Source organism: Bolinopsis microptera, chromosome 4, assembly GCF_026151205.1.
Source record: "Bolinopsis microptera isolate Bmic1 chromosome 4, MBARI_Bmic_1.0, whole genome shotgun sequence".
Classification (NCBI taxonomy): Eukaryota; Metazoa; Ctenophora; class Tentaculata; order Lobata; family Bolinopsidae; genus Bolinopsis; species Bolinopsis microptera.
In genome coordinates, this window is record NC_087075.1 from 3,653,987 (window position 1) to 3,674,605 (window position 20,619).

At 39.7% G+C, this 20,619-nt stretch overlaps 1 protein-coding gene across 1 annotated transcript in view; it reads right to left on the reverse strand.

Annotated features, from left to right (window-relative positions):
• The window catches only part of LOC134814365 (titin-like), a 31,612-nt gene extending 10,998 nt beyond the window's left edge, over positions 1–20,614 (reverse strand). Inside the window, exons 1-26 of the mRNA XM_063822463.1 lie at positions 20,525–20,614; positions 20,090–20,201; positions 19,166–19,234; positions 18,927–19,001; positions 18,455–18,766; positions 18,214–18,335; positions 16,991–17,156; positions 15,174–15,318; positions 14,835–14,989; positions 13,056–13,239; positions 12,566–12,672; positions 10,912–11,021; positions 10,105–10,195; positions 9,418–9,516; positions 9,162–9,279; positions 8,903–8,999; positions 8,308–8,392; positions 7,970–8,112; positions 7,203–7,383; positions 6,431–6,530; positions 5,927–6,008; positions 5,292–5,412; positions 4,879–4,989; positions 4,475–4,678; positions 646–771; positions 178–366 (exon numbers count right to left, since the gene is read on the reverse strand). Of these exons, the coding sequence (XP_063678533.1) occupies positions 178–366; positions 646–771; positions 4,475–4,678; positions 4,879–4,989; positions 5,292–5,412; positions 5,927–6,008; positions 6,431–6,530; positions 7,203–7,383; positions 7,970–8,112; positions 8,308–8,392; positions 8,903–8,999; positions 9,162–9,279; positions 9,418–9,516; positions 10,105–10,195; positions 10,912–11,021; positions 12,566–12,672; positions 13,056–13,239; positions 14,835–14,989; positions 15,174–15,318; positions 16,991–17,156; positions 18,214–18,335; positions 18,455–18,766; positions 18,927–19,001; positions 19,166–19,234; positions 20,090–20,201; positions 20,525–20,614 (3,394 nt within the window). The remainder of the gene's footprint in view (positions 1–177; positions 367–645; positions 772–4,474; positions 4,679–4,878; positions 4,990–5,291; positions 5,413–5,926; positions 6,009–6,430; positions 6,531–7,202; positions 7,384–7,969; positions 8,113–8,307; positions 8,393–8,902; positions 9,000–9,161; positions 9,280–9,417; positions 9,517–10,104; positions 10,196–10,911; positions 11,022–12,565; positions 12,673–13,055; positions 13,240–14,834; positions 14,990–15,173; positions 15,319–16,990; positions 17,157–18,213; positions 18,336–18,454; positions 18,767–18,926; positions 19,002–19,165; positions 19,235–20,089; positions 20,202–20,524) is intronic.
• Positions 20,615–20,619: the final 5 nt, after the last annotated feature.

Consider the following 20,619-nt stretch of genomic DNA (forward strand, 5'->3'; position numbering starts at 1 on the left):
GCAATATTGTGTTATTAATTAAATGAATTATAGTAATAAGTACCAAAACAATATCAAATCGAATTCTAAAGTTGGAGATAACAACCCAGACATTGGACTGATATAATAAACACAGCGTGTAAACTAATTAACCTAATAAATTAACCTAATTAATTAAACCAATAACCAGTTACCCACCGAGTATGTTGATAGAAGCCGGACTACTAGTGACTATATTACTCCCTCCAACCACAGCTAGTGAGCTGTACTCTACTGCGCACACAAAGCTCTCGTCAGTGGTGGCTGTACGTGACAAGGTCTTTGTGGCGATGAAGTTAGTTGTAGTTATCGAGCTGACTGTGTAGTCTCCCCCACTGGTCAGAGCAGCTGGTGTAGTTCGGATATGTTATATCTTTCATGTTTTCAAGAAATATCGTTAGATTATATCTGCATTATAATTGGTATTTCTTGGTATTATATTGATTTAACTGCTTTATGGTTACTAGCAGGAATTACCCGTCTAACCCTAAAACATGGTGTCAAGACTCAAGCTCTAAAATCATTATTCCTTGGCCAATTTTTTATTTTTTCATGCTGATTCGGAGGCCATTAAAGCATTTGAGCCAGTCAAAAAAGATAGCATGCTCAAAAAATGTTACAACTAACTATTAAGGTTGGCTGAGAGGTAGAAGTTAATATCTGCAGTGTAATCAGTAGGACTGGAGGCAGAGCAGGTGAAGGTCACTGAAACACCAGCGATTGTGTTCACGTCAGATGGCGCTTTGGTTATCTCTGAAATATGCAACTGGTTGGGGGGGGGGGGGGGGTCCAACCCGATCAATTCCGATAATTCCGATCCCGATTTTGGCCTCATCAACCCTCATATCGGAAAAATCGGGAAAATTTAAATCTTCCCTCTGAGGTTTCTAGGCGATATAGGTAGCTATTTCTGTACTTAAATATGACAAGAAATCGATTGGTGGTGGTCCCAGAACCCCAAAATGGTATCTTGTTCCAAACAAGAATCGTTTCGTCCGAAAAACAACACAATGTCGTACCAACTCTTGTTTGACAGAAACATCCACCCCGGTCCACAATTGAAAGAGGTACGGTTGGTAATAACAATCGTAACAAATAGCGAACGCTTTAGTAACTTTTGATTTAAATTGTCTCCACAATTTGTAACAGGCTATCTGCAGAAATGGGTAGCACGGTTAATGACTATGGTCCTTTCTCAAACTTCCAATCCTCAGTTAGATACAAAGAATAGTCTACACAATTTTCAATAACATTAAAAGGGATGAAAATCACTTTATTTATCAAAATCTTTATTTATCATGTAACAACTTTTCCATAGTACTGGAGAGTAAAACTCTGTTAAACAAAAAAATTCTCGGGCACATTTTGAGTCAGTAACAGTAACATGTCAATATGTTACAGACTCAAATGCGTTTAAAAACATTTTAGTAACAATAAATTGTGTAAACTGATGAGGAGGAGGAGGAGGACTGAGGAGAAGGAGGACTGAGGAGGACAGAGGAGGAAGACTGAGGAGGACCAGGACGAGCACTAGGAGGATGAGGACGAGGACTAGGAGGATGAGGACGAGGACTAAGGACGATGAGGACGAGGACTAAGGACGAGGAGGAGGACGACTGATTAGGAGGAGGACTGATTAGGAGGAGAAGGAAGAGAAGAAGGAGGAGGAGGATGAGGAAGAGAAATGAGGAGGAGGAGGAAAAGGAGGAAGACTGAGGAGAAAGAGGAGGACCGAGGAGGACTGAGGAGGAGGAGGACTGAAGAGGAGAGGGAGGACTGAGGAAGAGGAGCAGGATTGGTGTGGAGGAAGACGAGAAGGAGGAGGACGAGAGCGAGGACGAGGAGGAAGACTGAGGAGGAGGACTGTTAAAAAGGAGAAGGACGAGGACTGAGGAGGAGGACTGAGGATGAGGAGAAGGAGGACTGGGGGAGGACTAAGGACGAGGAGGACTGAGGAGGAGGACTGAGGATGAGGAGGAGGAGAAGGAGGACTAGGGAGGACTGAGGAAGAGGAGGACTTAGGGAGGACTGAGGAGGAGGAGGACTGAGGAGGATGATGAGGAGGAGGACTGAGGATGAGGAGGAGGAGAAGGAGGACTGGGGGAGGACTGATGAGGAGGAGGACTGGGGGAGGACTGAGGAGCAGGAGGATGACTTAGGAGTAGGAGGAGAAGGAGGAGAAGGAGGAAAAGGATGAGAGGGAGGAGGAGGACTGAGGAGGAGGAGGAGGACTTAGGAGTAGGAGGAGAAGAAGGAGAAGGAGGACTGGCGAGGAGGAGGACTGACGAGGAGGAGAAGGACTGCGGAGGAGGAGGAGGACTGAGGAGAAGGAGGAGGAGGAGGACTGACGAGTAGGAGGAAGAGGAGGACTGTGGAGAACAAGATGACGACTGAAGAGGATGAGGAGGATGAGAAGGAGGACTGGGGGAGGACTGAGGAAGAGGAGGACTTGGGGAGGAGGATGAGGACGATGAGACTGATGAGGACTGAGGAGGAAGACTGAGGAGGATGAGGACGAGGACTAAGGACGAGGACTAAGGGCGAGGACTAGGAGGATGAGGACAAGGGCTAATGAAGAGGAGGAGGACGACTGAGGAGGAGGACTGATTAGGAGGAGAAGGAAGAGGAGAAGGAGGAGGAGGACTGAGGAGGAGGAGGAGGATGAGGAGGATGAGGACTGAGGAGGAATACTGAAGAGGACGAGGACTAAGGACGAGGAGGAGGCGGAGGACGACTGAGGAGGAGGAATGATTAGGAGGAGAAGAAAGAGGAGAAGAGGAGGAGGAGTAGGAGGAGGAGGAGAAGGAGGAGGATTAGGACTGGGGGAGGACTGAGGAGGAGGATAAGGAGGAGGAGGACTAAGGACGAGGATGAGGACGAGGACGATTATGAGGAGGACAGAGGATGAGGACTGATGAGGAGGAGAAGGAGGAGGAGGATGAGGAGGAGAAGGAGGAGGAGGACTGGGGGAGGACTCAGGAGGAAGAGGATGATGACTGAGGAGGAGGATGAGGACTGAGGAGGAGGACTCAGGAGGTGGACTCAGGAGGTGGAGGAGGATGAGAAGGACTCAGGAGGAGGAGGACGACTATGAGGAGGACTAAGGAGAACTGATGCCTGATGGGGAGGAGAAGGAGGATCAGGAGGAGAAATGAGGATGAGGAGGAGGAGAAGGAGAAGGAGAAGGAGAAGGAGGAGGACTGGGAGTAGGACTGAGGAGGAGAAGGGGATTGAGGAGGAGGGTGAGGAGGATTGAGGAGAAGGACGAGGACGAGGACGAGGAGTCAGGAAGAGGACTGAAGAGGACTGAGGAGGAGAAGGACTCAGGAGGAGGAAGACTTAGGAGGAGGAGGAGGAGGATATCTAAATGTTTTGTCTGTTTTTGTCCGCCCTACTTTTTGTCCGTTTTGAAAATACAGGGTACCGAACGGACACAAAACATGATCCCCCAGCCAAGCATGTGTTACGATACAAATGTACTTGACTATACATTTAAGGTGCAGTGTACTAGTGATATTATGGTATGTTTAAAGACCGGACCACAAAATATAACCCTAGTGTTGTACTAATACATAATAACAAGTAACAGGGATAAAATTAATGAGCAGAAACAATCGATCTCACGTCAAGAGGCCAAAGCACTCGGGTCTGGGAGTACATGACAACTCCAACTAGTAGTGAGCATACTAGCCCCTGCAGTGGAAAAACACATAAAACATACTATTGGAATGTCCAATTAGTTCGTTTTCTCATAACAATATAGCATATGTAGGGGTTTTTTATCACTTCCTCACTTCTGAGAGGTTTTAGAGATCGATTCTCTAAAATTTCTCAATTTTCCGATTTTTCCGATTTTTCCGATTCCGATTTTGGCCTCATCAACCCTCATATCGGACATCGGGTTGGACCCCCCCCCCCCCCCCCCACTGGTTACCATGGTAACTTACCGTGTGCACCTGGTTATCACGTGCACCTTTTGTCAGATATTTTAGTGAGAGATTGAGAGATTCTCAGCGTTAGTGCCACAAAACATTCATATTAGACCTATGATTAGCAGTGAAAAGATACAATTTTAGCTGAGTAAAGTGATGCATTTCTCCTTCGAATTGTACCTACTCGATATTAGAACAGGTGGGGGTATATAAGGGGTTCATAAGGGGTTTATAATGGGGTTTAACCCATGAGGGACAACGATTTTTAAAGTTCGCCCATTTTGATGCCATTTAACACACTAGGTCACTTCACTGCAAAAATGAGATATCCAATAAAGCTAATCTTTACCTCGTTTACCTTAAAAGATACAGCGATGGACAAAAACGACCCACTCGTCCGGGTTGCAAACGACCCATCACGTTTATAACGGGTTCATAACGTGTTTATAACGTGTTTATAAAGGATTTAAAGGTGGTTTATTAGGGGTTTATAAGGGGTTTATAAATAGTTTTAAATATCTTACGAAGTTGGCGTATGTCGAACGTCGTTGAATTAAATGGAATGTTATTTCCAGTGAAGTAGCCCTTGCACTTGTAGGACACCGCTGGAGAGAACAAACTTGCAGAATTCAATAATACGTCATTTGCTGCTAGCAGCAGGGTTGTACTGGTTGTAGATCCACTGATCAGGTTTAGAGTGGAGATCGAAGTGCTGTCCCTGACTAAGTCTGAAAATACACCATTAATCAGTAAAATTATAAATTGAAAGGATAACACGCAGAACTACATAACTATTAAATAATTAATGATTAAATAATAGTATATGCAGATTGGTTATATAAGTAGCAAAAATTGAACATAAACTAATTGAATATATTATTATGAGAAAGATTTTGTGGAAAATAAAGGTGAACTAGATGTAACTTACAGGACGCGCTGCTGGAGAAGCTGGATTGCAACAAAGTGTCAAGCTCTAGGGTACAGGACACTGATATAGTAGAACCGACTGTCGTGTATAGAGTACTTGGAGGAATAAAACCTGGGTAGTTGGGGCATGTTAACACGCCCTTATATGGCCATAACGTGACATGTTACCCCAGGGTAGTTTAGTCATGTTAACACGCCCTTATATGGCCATAACGTGACATGTTACCCCAGGGTAGCCGAGTTTTTTTAGGATTTACATATAACTCAGATTGGCAAATAATAGATTAACATATAATTTACATAATATTATACTTGATGAACATTGAGCATACAGTGGTGAATTCCATCCATTTACAATATAATACTAATAGTAAAGAAACGAAGTAACCATGGTAACGATGTAACAGTACTTACGTGGGATGCCAATGTAAAAGGCAGCCGAATCAACGGTCACCGTAGAATCGGTCGTAATAGCTCTACACTTGTAAGATCCAGAATCCGAAGCTGTGGGTGACTCAAAGAACAACTTCGACACCTGGAAATTAAGTGGTAATTAAGTGGTAATTAAGTGGTAATTAAGTGGTTATTAAGTGGTAATTAAGTGGTAATTAGGTGGTTATTAAGTGGTAATTACGTGGTCATTACGTGGTAATTAAGTGGTAATTAAGTGGTTATTAAGTGGTAATTACGTGGTAATTAAGTGGTAATTAAGTGGTAATTACGTGGTAATTACGTGGTAATTAAGTGGCAATCAACTGGTTATTAACTGGTAATTAACTGGTAATTGTTGACTTGAACAATTAGTGGGTGAATATTATAAACGTGGATCCTGGTTGGGAGCTGTGTATCATATTTGTTTTGACACGTGACTTTGGGTTTTGATTGGTCTATGTTCGGTCAATGCTTGAATCTGATTGGTTAATTGCTGTCACGAGTGCGAAAAAGTTACACTTCCAACCAGTTTCCAGTCCTTCGTATAGACATGAACTTTCACACAGCAGTACAACTCTTAAAAGGGTATTATAATTTTGAACAAAATGTTCACAAACCTGAACGAGATTTTGATAATAACTGGTCTGTGAGCTGACCAGACAGCCCGCTTTCTGTTCCAATTCAACATCGTCCTTGTACCTGAAACAGAGATTAATTAAAATAAGAAATTAGTAATTGTGAGGACGGTTGGTATTTTCATTATTTACACGTTATCACGTGATTACTTAGGTAGTTTACCTTTACTACAAACTGGTGTCGCACTGCAGTACGATTACCCCTCTAAGACTGCAGTACGTGACGCAATCAATCACGTAACGCGTCACATCACGTTTAGCTAGAACAAATTCACCATCACGTGATTGGTTGATCACTACCAACAGTGTCACGTGTCAGAAACGTCTGAACAGCTCCCAACCATGGTATCTAAATCTATCAAGTTTTAATAAATATTAATTAATTAAAATAAATAAATTAATTCAATTAATTAATTAATTAATTCATTCAATTAATCAATTAATTCAATTAATTTAAGTTGTTAAGTAATTATAATTATACGTTACCATTTCAGGCTGTCTGTGGCGTCACCCTCATATGTACAAGTAATGGTGTAAGCCGTCCCCGGGAGTGAATAAGTATTTCCAGACAGGGACGTTGTTATTTCTGAGGAAATATTATTTACGTTGTTATTTCTGAGGTTTCACTTCAGTGATTGGGCTGATGACTCCAGTGAAAGGGCTGGTGACTCTAGTGAAAGTGCTGGTGACGATGAGAAAGACCATAAACCAGGGATTCCTTCGGGAGCATGTAAGATTATATCCAAAGTTTGTTCGCCAATGGGGTGTGTCTGGGTGTCAAAGATCTTCAAGGTGGGTGCTACTTGTGATGAACTCTAGAAGGATATGATGGGGTGGTAATACTCGGTCTGGCCGTCTGGAAGCCGATAGAATTCCAGTTCAGAAACCGAGTAAGGAGGTGCGGCTACTGATGAGAAGCCTCCTTAAAGTTTATTTGGGTTAGAAACGACATCTGGGTCCCTACCCTCGCACAAGATTATTTTCAATTTTCTTGTTGTGTTCCACAACTATTTCTGGGGAAATACTATTTATTCATTCTGATTCATGGGAGCGTATCTCATTGATGATCGAATATTCAACCGTTTAACAATTCGCTTATTAATATTTCCAGATAGTAATTTTGAATTAGCTTGTATGATAGTAAAAACATGACAAGAAAACTATGTGATTTGTCAATTTTAGCTCTACTAATAAGTGAAGGGATAGTTCAGTGGACCGATGCTTTTTGAAATATCTAAAATGCCGCAAAATTGCTTACCTCGCTTATACAGATAAGCTTCGGTAGAATAAGCCATGGTATATGAAGTTACATAAATCCCTGCCACGTAAGCCGTGTATAAATCAGCTGTTACACTTGCTGTGTCTATTCGCAATTCTGAAGTCGGGGAAGCCGCTGTCGGTACTGTAACTGTGTATCCATCTACATCGTTTAAAGTGACCTGAAAAGAAAAATTTCAATCAATTAAAAAAACTTACTAAGCACTATTGTTTTGCCGTTGCTATAGTAACGTTAATATCACCGTTACTATCACCTTCACATGGTTGCTATAGTAACGTTACTTTAACCATTACTATCACCTTCACATGGTTGCTATAATAATGTTAATATTACCGTTACTATCACCTTCACATGGTTACTATAGTAACGTTAATATCACCGTTACTATCACCTTCACATGGTTACTATAGTAACGTTACTATCACCGTTACTATCACCCTCACATGGTTACTATAGAAACGTTAATATCACCGTTACTATCACCTTCACATGGTTACTATAGTAACGTTACTATCACCGTTACTATCACCCTCACATGGTTACTATAGAAACGTTACTATCACCATTACTATCATCTTCACATGGTTGCTATAGTAACGTTACTATTACCGTTACTATCACCTTCACATGGTTAATGGTTAATATAGTAACGTTACTATCACCATTACTATCATCTTCACATGGTTGCTATAGTAACGTTACTATTACCGTTACTATCACCTTATTCAAGTTATTTAAAAACTTACATAATATGAGGACCCCGGAATAACACCGTACCATAGTATTGTTTTATACAATATGGAACTCAGGGAGCCGTCCACAACGGCGGTGAAGGTAACTGCAGTTCCTGATTGGACGACTGAGGTTGGGTGGGTCACAAAGCCCTTAGCTGAAGTAAAAACTGGATTACTATACAATATACATTATACATATATACATACGTCATACATTATACTAAATATTTAATATATTATATCAAATAATTTTCAAAGGAAGAACTTTATTTCTAGCCTATACAATATTATATATATATAAATATATTATTATAACTGTTATTATTTGAAAGTGTTGAGTGTTGACTTACATGTGGGTTCCATCATCCTGAATGTGATGACACTGTTAGCGTCATATGTTATAGTACAGATGTATCCACTGCCACTCAAATCATTCTGTGAAGATTAACGTTATATCAGGAATAATACCAATTTTTTGTCTTATGCTGATTTGAAGGCCACTTAAGCATTCGCACCAGTCAAAAAAGTTGTATATCTTTTACAGTTTTTGAAGAAAGTCGTGTTAAAGTTGATACCGTGGTGTCAGTAAAATAGTACGGATTTATACATATATATTATATATCGTCTCATTTTATATATAGTAAGATGGTACTATTGTATAGTAAGATTACCTCATCAATCTTAATATTTTACTTCAAAATATTTTGAATTTAAGATTTATTTTAAAGTTTAAAAATAGATTTAACCAAAACACCCTCTAAGTCTAAGCTAAAAGACAGCATTTCGCTGATCAAATCAGTATCTTGTATATAATGATTATATGCTACTGTTTATTTTTACAGTGATTGGAGTAACACGTAACAATCGATTTAGATTCTGTTTTATCTTTAAACTTTAATATACTCTTAAGAATTTACAGTAAAATTCTTATTATTTAAATTGTACCGGTATAGATGCCCACGATAGAGTGGTCGTGGTCTTTTTGGTGTTAGGATCATACGTCTTGGTGGAAGTGGTTGCGGTCAAATCTGCATCGGAAGTCCTGTAAACAAATCCAGTTATCTTTAATTATAATACTCGAGACATTAAGACAGGGACTTTATTAGGAAACTGGGAAAATGTTACAAAATGTTTGCTTCATATTTACCAGGTAGCTGTGTCAGCCTCTTGGTAAAGTGTTACAAAATATTTGTTTCATATTTACCAGATAGCTGTGTCAGCCTCTTTGGGCCCAATTGCAACACACGGAGGAAGAGAGTACGCTGTATTGAATATTCCAGTATTGAATAATAATGTTAGTATAGACGGTTCGTCAACAATGCCTGGAAAAATGCATGTCATTCTTAGTTTTTACTTTTAGTCTTGAATGAATTGGTTTATATTTGGCAATAAATGTAAGTAATAATTAGATTTAAACGTTATTTTACTTTTAGAGCTTATAAAGTTATAAGACAACGTACTGATAATATCGAGAGTTCCGGAGTTAGAGGTCAAGCTACCCCCGTTGAAGTTCCCATTCAGTGCGTACTCTGCCTTGCAGTAGTAGTCACCTGCATCGTCTGGGGAGATGTGATAAAAATACCTTATTATAAATTTAAACTAGTAACTATAACAACTAGTAACTTTAGCAATTAGTAACTATAGCAACTAGAAACTATAGCAACTAGGAACTATAGCAACTAGTAACATTAATATCAGTTAGTAACTATAGCAACTGGTTAATACCACATTATACATTTAAAATAAATATATGTTATGCAATAATTGATAGGTTGAGGAGAGGCTGTTTTTTATTTAATTAATTTATATGTATTAATATATATTACAAATATGTATTAATTTATTACATATAAAATGTAATAAGGTAATAATAGAATGATAAACATATCAACAATCTGCATCATCAAGGCATTAAATTTAAAAGCACCGAGTTTCAGAACAAGAAACAAGATGACTGGTGGGAAGGTGAACACTTGACACGTGGCATTGCACGTGACACTGCACACTTGACACGTGGCATTGCACGTGACACTGCACACTTGACACGTGGCATTGCAAGTGACACTGCAAACTTGGCACGTGGCATTGCACGTGACACTGCAAACGTGACACATAACATTGCATTGTCAGACTGTTTATCTGTTTACCTATATTCACATCGTTTATCACCGTCATTTCTCCTACACCGGAAGTGGTCGAGAAGGAGTATTTATTAGTATCCGTCAGTTCAGTACTTCCCTGTGAGAGAGGAACTGTTATCTATCTTGTAACTATAGCAACTAGTAAGTAGTAACCGTTATCTATCCTGCATGTTTTCTAAATAATAGAAAATAAAGTTCTAGTGACAAAAGAGGGTAAATGTAACAAAAAAGAGTAAATTTAACAAAAGAGAGTAAATTTAACTGGGTTTAGATTATAGATATAATATTCTTTCATTGAAATGTTTCCCTGAAAATGTCGCACAATTTAATGACGACGAAGGCAGAACAATGACTGTACGGCATGAGTACTACGCTAGAACTGCCTTCAACTCAAACTTGTATCACCAAAATATTGGTAATCCACAAACAAAACATTTGTTACTATTGCAACTTAAGTAACTATAGCAAGTAGCAACTAGTAACACTAGCAACTAGTAACTATAGCACCTAGTAAATAAATCAACTAGTAACTATAGCAACTAGTAACTATAGCAACTAGTAACTTTAGCAACTAGTAACTATAGCAACTAGTAACTATAGCCACTGGTACCTATACTTATAGCAACTAGTAACTATAGCGAAGCTTGCTTTGCATAATGTCATGGATTTTAGGACTTATATCCATAGCGTCGCCAATACCAAAATTATTATGCAAAAAACATATAATCAAACATAGAATCATACATAGAATCATACACAGAATCTAACATAGAATCAAACATAGAATCAAATCCAGAGGATAAATGGACCTACCTTAAACCAGGAAATAGTAAGGGAGCTGTGATCGGAGGCGGTGCAAGAAATAGGACCTGCTTGGGAGTCACCGGACTTTGCTATCACAGCCGCAGGCTGACTCGTGATCACTGGAAGTGGCAGTGTTAAATTTGAGTAATAATACTTGTAGTTCCAAGTAATAACATTTACAGTTCCAAGTAATAATACTTACAGTTCCAAGTAATAATACTTACAGTTCCGAGTAATAACACTTACAGTTCCAAGTAATAATACTTACAGTTCCAAGTTATAATACTTACAGTTCCAAGTAATAACACTTACAGTTCCAAGTAATAATACTTGTAGTTCCAAGTAATAATACTTACAGTTCCAAGTGATAATACTTACAGTTCCAAGTAATAATACTTGTAGTTCCAAGTAATAATACTTGTAGTTCCAAGTTATAATACTTACAGTTCCGAGTAATAACACTTACAGTTCCAAGTTATAATACTTACAGTTCCAAGTAATAATGCTTACAGTTCCGAGTAATAACACTTACAGTTCCAAGTTATAATACTTATAGTTCCAAGTAATAACACTTACAGTTCCAAGCAATAATACTTGTAGTTCCAAGTAATAATACTTACAGTTCCAAGTAATAACACTTACAGTTCCAAGTAATAATACTTGTAGTTCCAAGTAATAATACTTACAGTTCCAAGTTATAATACTTACAGTTCCAAGTAATAATGCTTACAGTTCCAAGTAATAATACTTACAGTTCCAAGTTATAATACTTACAGTTCCAAGTAATAACAAAATGGTGTACTAACCGAGGGGGATGAGGTTGGCTTGTGAAGATGTGTAGGTGGTGGAAGAGTACTAACCGAGGGGGTGAGGTTGGCTTGTGAAGATGTGTAGGTGGTGGAAGAGTACTAACCGAGGGGGATGAGGTTGGCTTGTGAAGATGTGTAGGTGGTGGAAGAGTACTAAACGAGGGGGTTGAGGTTGGCTTTTGAAGATGTGTAGGTGGTGGAAGAGTACTAAACGAGGGGATGAGGTTGGCTTGTGAAGATGTGTAGGTGGTGGAAGAGTACTAACCGAGGGGGTGAGGTTGGCTTGTGAAGATGTGTAGGTGGTGGAAGAGTACTACCGAGGGGGATGAGGTTGGCTTGTGAAGATGTGTAGGTGGTGGAAGAGTACTAACCGAGGGGGTGAGGGTTGGCTTGTGAAGAGTGTAGGTGGGTGAAGAGTACTAAACAGAGGGGGAGGGCTTGGTTTTGAAGATGTGTAGGTAGGTGGTGGAAGAGTACTAACCGAGGGGGTGGGGTTGGCTTGTGAAGATGTGTAGGTGGTGGAAGAGTACTAAACGAGGGGATGAGGTTGGCTTGTGAAGATGTGTAGGTGGTGGAAAAGTACTAACCGAGGGGGATGAGGTTGGCTTGTGAAGATGTGTAGGTGGTGGAAGAGTACTAACCGAGGGGGTGAGGTTGGCTTGTGAAGATGTGTAGGTGGTGAAAGAGTACTAACCGAGGGGATGAGGTTGTCTTGTGAAGATGTGTAGGTGGTGGAAGAGTACTAACCCAGGGAGATGAGGTTGGCTTGTGAAGATGTGTAGGTGGTGAAAGAGTACTAACCGAGGGGGTGAGGTTGTCTTGTGAAGATGTGTAGGTGGTGAAAGAGTACTAACCGAGGGGGCTGAAGTTGGCTTTTGAAGATGTGTAGGTGGTGGAGGAATCCGTTACTTCACACACGTAAGTGTCTGTAGTGGACACAGTGTATTGAAATATCAACACGCTGAAATAAGGATAAAGTTAAAGTCGATTTCTTTGTTAGTGGAACTTTTCAGGAAGTTGAGAGTGGTGCGCGTGGGATCTTTAAAATAAATAACAACGTTAACAACGTTAACAACGTTAACAACATTAACAAAGTTAACAGCATTAACAGCACTTTATATGCAAGGGCCCAATCTTATTGCGGGTGTGGTATTCATTACTGCATAATTTCGTGTTTTGGTGACTCTCTTTCGGGATACCGGGCTTCTGTTAACTGGGGCTAGATTGGTTTTCTTCTTGTATTCTGGATTTATTTAAATTCATTCATTTCTGTATAATCATGTATTCTTTGAAAAGATTTAAGATATATAAGATAAAATTAACAACATGAAAATTAATAGTCACCTGGTGAAGGAAGTGCCAGAGTAAGTGTTAGTTATGGAGGTTCCCGATCCAGCTGTTACTGTATTTTCGGAGCTAAGTCCTTCTTTCCAGACCACAGTCGGCTCTGTCAGGGTGGAGGCAACACAGGATAAGGTTACAAGAGCTCCTTGTACGACATTGTCAGAGGTCGGAGATGTGATTATTCCTGGCGGGGGGGGGGTTATTCAGTGGGGGTTTATCTAGTGGGGGTTTATTTAGTGGGGGTTTATTTAGTGGGGGTTTATTTAGTGTGGGGTTATCTAGCGGGGGGTTTATTCAGTGGGGGTTTATTTAGTGGGGGTTATTTAGTGGGGGTTTATTTAGTGGGGGTTTATCTAGTGAGGGGTTTATTTAGTGGGGGGTTATCTAGTGGGGGGTTTATTTAGTGGGGGTTTATTTAGTGGGGGTTATCTAGTGGGGGTTTATTTAGTGGGGGTTATTTAGTGGGGGTTTATTTAGTGGGGGGTTATCTAGTGGGGGGTTTATTTAGTGGGGGTTATTTAGTGGGGGTTTATTTAGTGGGGGGTTATCTAGCGGGGGGATTATTTAGTGGGGGTTTATTTAGTGGGGGGTTTATCAGTTATCTAGTGGGGGGTTATCTAGCGGGGGGTTTATTTAGTGGGGGGTTATCTAGCGGGGGGTTTATTTAGTGGGGGGTTATTCAGTGGGGGTTTATTTAGTGGGGGTTATTTAGTGGGGGTTTATTTAGTGGGGGGTTTATTTAGTGGGGGTTTATTTAGTGTGGGGTTATCTAGTGGGGGGTTTATTTAGTGGGGGTTTATTTAGTGGGGGTTATCTAGTGGGGGGTTTATTTAGTGGGGGTTATTTAGTGGGGGTTTATTTAGCGGGGGGTTATCTAGTGGGGGGGTTTATTTAGTGGGGGGTTATTTAGTGGGGGTTTATTTAGTGGGGGGTTATCTAGCGGGGGGTTTATTTAGTGGGGGGTTTATTTAGTGGGGGGTTTATCAGTTATCTAGTGGGGGGTTATCTAGCGGGGGGTTTATTTAGTGGGGGGTTATCTAGCGGGGGGTTTATTTAGTGGGGGGTTATCTAGTGGGGGTTTATCTAGTGGGGGTTTATTTAGTGGGGGTTATTTAGTGGGGGTTTATTTAGTGGGGATTATCTAACGGGGGGTTTATTAGTGGGGGTTTATTTAGTGGGGGGTTTATCAGTTATCTAGTGGGGGGTTATCTAGCGGGGGTTTATTTAGTGGGGGGTTATCTAGCGGGGGGTTTATTTAGTGGGGGGTTATCTAGTGGGGGGTTTATCTAGTGGGGGTTTTATCTAGTGGGGGGTTATCTAGCGGGTGGTTTATTTAGTGGGGGTTTATTTAGTGGGGGTTTATCTAGTGGGGGTTTATCTAGTGGGGGGTTTATTGAGTGGGGGGTTATTCTAGCGGGGGGTTTATTTAGTGGGGGTTTATTTAGTGGGAGGTTATCTAGTGGGGGGTTTATTTAGTGTGGGGTTATCTAGTGGGGGGTTTATCTAGTGGGGGGTTTATTTAGTGGGGGGTTTTTGACTTTTCAACTCTAATGCTGATATAATTTCCCATGAGTATAAAAGTTGGCGTAACAACATATATCATGATGGCTTAGTGTCAAGCAGAGCTATGGTACAGTGAACAAAAAAAACAATGGTAGATTGTCTCCTGTGTACATCAGTACGTGGATTCGATCTCCAAAAGTTGGTACCTTAACAATCTGTCTGAGTAAAATCGTGATAAATCGTAATAAAAGCTGGCCAGTACAATTAACCGCTCACCTGATACAGTAACAGTAGCAGTAGAACTCTCAATAGATCCAGTAAAGTCCTGGAGGGTCACAACGCACTTCCAGATCCCCGCGTCACCAACAGCAGCCGGGAATATTTTCATCAGTGAGGTGTAGACCGAGTTATCAAACGTGTCCTCTATTGTTCTGATGTGGAACCATGAATAAGTCACTAATTGTTGAGGAATACTACAAATAACTCACTAATTGTTGAGGAATACTAAAAAATATGCCACTAATTGTTCAGAAATACTGCTATACTAGACTTTGTAATATCATGCCAATTGAGTGAATGTCAGTATTTCAAACATCTTAATGAAGGAGCACTAACCCGTCGAATTCGAAGTTGTCAGTGGTTCTGACCCATTTGATGGTCGGGGTAGCAAATGTGGAGACAGTGGAAGGTCCGAACTTGCAGGTGAGGGTACCCTGACCACCCACAGTGTAATCTCCTCCCGTCGGGTTCTCAGTTATAGCTGAATATCACGTGGTTAGTTCTCCAGATAAACAGGTATATCACGTGGTTAGTTCTCCAGATAAACAGGTATATCACGTGGTTAGTTCTCCAGATAAACAGGTATATCACGTGGTTAGTTCTCCAGATAAACAGGTATATCACGTGGTTAGTTCTCCAGATAAACAGGTATATCACGTGGTTAGTTCTCCAGATAAAACAGGTATATCACGTGGTTAGTTCTCCAGATAAACAGGTATATCACGTGGTTAGTTCTCCAGATAAACAGGTATATCACGTGGTTAGTTCTCCAGATAAACAGGTATATCACGTGGTTAGTTCTCCAGATAAACAGGTATATCACGTGGTTAGTTCTCCAGATAAACAGGTATATCACGTGGTTAGTTCTCCAGATAAACAGGTATATCACGTGGTTAGTTCTCCAGATAAACAGGTATATCACGTGGTTAGTTCTCCAGATAAACAGGTATATCACGTGGTTAGTTCTCCAGATAAACAGGTATATCACGTGGTTAGTTCTCCATATAAACAGGTATATCACATGGTTAGTTCTCCAGATAAACAGGTATATCACGTGGTTAGTTCTCCAGATAAACAGGTATATCACGTGGTTAGTTCTCCAGATAAACAGGTATATCACGTGGTTAGTTCTCCAGATAAAACAGGTATTATCACGTGGTTAGTTCTCCAGATAAACAGGTAATCACGTGGTTAGTTCTCCAGATAAACAGGTATATCACGTGGTTAGTTCTCCAGATAAACAGGTATATCACGTGGTTAGTTCTCCAGATAAACAGGTATATCACGTGGTATAGTTCTCCAGATAAACAGGTATATCACGTGGTTAGTTCTCCAGATAAACAGGTATATCACGTGGTTAGTTCTCCATATAAAACAGGTATATCACATGGTTAGTTCTCCAGATAAACAGGTATATCACGTGGTTAGTTCTCCAGATAAACAGGTATATTCACGTGGTTAGTTCTCCAGATAACAGGTATATCACGTGGTTAGTTCTCCAGATAAACAGGTATATCACGAGGTTAGTTCTCCAGATAAACAGGTATATCACGTGGTTAGTTCTCCATATAAACAGGTATATCACGTGGTTAGTTCTCCAGATAAACAGGTATATCACGTGGTTAGTTCTCCAGATAAACAGGTATATCACGTGGTTAGTTCTCCAGATAAACAGGTATATCACGTGGTTAGTTCTCCAGATAACAGGTATATCACGTGGTTAGTTTCTCCATATAAACAGGTATATCAGCGAGGTTAGTTCTCCAGATAAACAGGTATATCACGTGGTTAGTTCTCCAGATAAACAGGTATTTCACATGGTTAGTTTCTCCATATAACAGGTATATCACGTGGTTAGTTCTCCAGATAAACAGGTATATCGACGTGGTTAGTTCTCCAGATAAACAGGTTATCTATCACGTGGTTAGTTCTCCAGATAAACAGGTATATCACGTGGTAGTTCTCCTAGATAAACAGTATATCACGTGGTTAGTTCTCCAGATAAACAGGTATATCACGTGGTTAGTTCTCCAGATAAACAGGTATATCACGTGGTTAGTTCTCCAGATAAACAGGTATAGAAAACATTAAGTATAATAGAGATTAGCCCGTATAGTTCGCTTCATTGAATATGAGATAGGGAAATGACTCACCAATCTGGTTAAGAGTTATCTCAGGGGACTGAACGGTAACCCTGGCGATGTTGAGCTCTGCGGTGACCTTGTAGGTACTGGTGATGTCTCCAGCGGAGACCGCAGACCCGAATACGATTTCAGAAGTTGTGACTCCTGTTCCGACGTCATAGACGTTATTTATCGTCTGAAAATGAGAATAGTTTAGGACACATTTTTTCAGGATGATTTAATGGGCTATCCCACTTCGTATAATCCTATCCTTGGAAGCAAAATCTATCTAAAATTATATAGAAACTGAGACTATATTTTAATTTACTGAAATTATAAAATACATTTATGTAGTAAAGTGAGACTAGTTACTGGAATTATATAATAGGAAACTGAGACTAGTTACTGGAATTATATAATAGGAAACTGAGACTAGTTACTGGAATTATATAATAGGAAACTGAGACTAGTTACTGGAATTATATAATAGGAAACTGAGACTAGTTACTGGAATTATATAATATGAAACTGAGGTCTGAGACTAGTTACTGGAATTATATAATAGGAAACTGAGACTAGTTACTGGAATTATATAATAGGAAACTGAGACTAGTTACTGGAATTATATAATAGGAAACTGAGACTAGTTACTGGAATTATATAATATGAAACTGAGGTCTGAGACTAGTTACTGGAATTATATAATAGGAAACTGAGACTAGTTACTGGAATTATATAGGAAACTGAGACTAGTTACTGGAATTATATAATATGAAACTGAGACTAGTTACTGGAATTATATAATAGGAAGCTGAGACTAGTTACTGGAATTATATAATAGGAAACTGAGACTAGTTACTGGAATTATATAATATGAAACTGAGACTAGTTACTGGAATTATATAATAGGAAACTGAGACTAGTTACTGGAATTATATAATAGGAAACTGAGACTAGTTACTGGAATTATATAATATGAAACTGAGACTAGTTACTGGAATTATATAATATGAAACTGAGACTAGTTACTGGAATTATATAATATGAAACTGAGACTAGTTACTGAATATATAATAGGAAACTGAGACTAGTTACTGGAATTATATAATAGGAAACTGAGACTAGTTACTGGAATTATATAATAGGAAACTGAGACTAGTTACTGGAATTATATAATAGGAAACTGAGACTAGTTACTGGAATTATATAATATGAAACTAATATAAAAATCCCATAGTTTCAGCGAAACTTACATCAGCCATATGGGCGCTGTTTTTGAACCACACGATGTTGGTCGCCTCCTCATTAGCCGTTATCTTGGCTGTCAGTGTTAAAGAACTACCCACAAACCCGTACGCGGGTTCTACTGCCGCGTCTGACAAAACAAGTGTGTTATTAAATGATATCCACGTTTCAATTTACAACAGATGAAAACACAGTTAGAAGATGTTTTGCTAGAACTAAGCATCACAAGATAAAAGGACAATGACTTACGAGAGACAGATAGCGCAGCATCAGTTGTCGTCTTCTGATTTGAACTGGCGTAGATTATCGTACACGCGTACGCAGCCTCATCAGCCGTTTCCAGAGTTGATATAACTAGTTTGGAGGTCCAGCTGAGGGTGGATGAGTCATAAGCTTGGGTTATTGTTGATCTGGGGATGTTAGCATCATAGGAGGCTCCGGTGGTAAGAGCCTTCTTTGCCCAGGTTGGGGCTGACGTGGTGGTTTGTCCAGTGAATACTGCAGTGAAGGTCGCAGATTCTCCTAGGTCCCCCACAGTGTGGACCGGGGGTGTTATTACTCCTGCAGAGGATTTAGATTATTGTTTGCAAACTTATATCGACTCCCCAAAACTCTATATGTGTCTGATGTCAAATTAATTTTAAGCAATCAGAGAAAAATAAGAAAAAGAAAAGATTCAGAATGGATGATAATTGAATTTACACAATAAAATTACACAAACCTTCTATAAAGACTCTGATGATGTCGGAGGTTATGGCTTTAATATCTTCGTAGGTAATGACGCACCAATAATAACCTGAGAATAGTACAGTGGTTAACAAGCTAACTTCATTACTTTCCTCGTGAATAACCGTTTCATTTTACTTGTTATATACCGTTTTCTGCTTGATTGGTCCAACTGAAAAATTCGTTTTGTGTGACCAGTTAACAATAATGTAATTTAAAAGTTAAATTTCTTACCAGTATCAGAGATAATGACGGAGGATAAAGTGAGGGTAGCTGTAGTATGAGTAGTCGGAGATACAATACCTGGAGAGGGTACTGTGTATTAAGGTTCAGTATTAAGGATTCAACTAACTATCTCGTTATAGCTACCACAAGTTGGGCTCTCTCCAGTACTGTTTGACTATTATGGCTAATCAACTTCAATCCCACCTCATGAAGTAGAATATACTTCTAGCTACCTTTAATTCTGCTATCTCCATGTCATGCCTATTCTACACAGCTACCACCAGCACGTTATAATTTTAGCACTTTTTTGGAAACCTCTAAATGCTACCTCCTGCTCTATACAGGTACCACCACTACCAGTGGGCAGAAACCACCAATTCCAGCTCTTTTCACCTATTTCGGCTACATATATTTAAATACTACTGCAAGTCGCCCTGGCCCCTCCAATCTCTGCTCTTTCTAGCAAACTTAACTTAAGCTACCTCTTGCCTTACCACCATTCTGGCTTTTTCCGGCTGCCACAGCTGCATTATACAATTTTCAGCTCATTGAGAAAGAGGAAACCTGCTATTTCTAGCAACCTCTAAATGCTACTAATTTGAGCAGAATTAGAAAGTAGTCTGAGCTTGCTGGATAGTGCTAGAATTTGCAGTTGCTAGTGATAGCTGAAAAGAATAGGAGTAAGTTTTGAGGTTGCTGGATAGGGCTAGGATTTTCAGGTGTTAGTGGTAGCATAACAACAATTATTGGGTGTTGGTGGAAGCTACATAGAGCAGGATTCAGGAAGTAGCATTCAGAGAATGCTAGAAAGAGCTAGAGTGGACGTAGCAGAATTGAAGGGAACTAGAAGTAGATTTTACTATATGAGGTTATTATTATTATTATGTACATGCATTTATCAAAAATGCTAGAAATAAGATACGTTAGTCTTACCAGATGTACAGAACTCCTTGGTGTCAACATAATCCGTGTCCAGACGTATATAGTCTGCACCTCCTTCAGGAACAATTGTGTGTGTCACTGTACCGTCTATTTGCACTAACACCTGGTTGATTTCAGTTAAAATTTAGCAAAAACCTCTGATAAGCTTAGCTTGAAGCCGAGAAAGGCATTGTGGCATTATTTTGCAAATATAGTGTGCACCTTGAGCAGATTGGGCGACATCTGTCCGACTCAGAAAATATGTTATTCGGACAATAGTTTATGTCGGATCCTACCGTGCGATTTTCTTGAAACTTTCCATAAAGTATGGTGATTATAGGACGAATAATCTTTGTAAGTTTGAGCGAGTTTCTATGTGCAAAAGATTGCTCTAGTGATAACTCAAATCCCAGCTATTACATTTGCAAATAATTATTGAAATACTACCTTTATTAGATCAAGTCCATCATTTCCTCCATTCCTCAGAGATATACATTCGTAATCCCCGATGTCAATATCACTCTCAAAAACACACATAACAT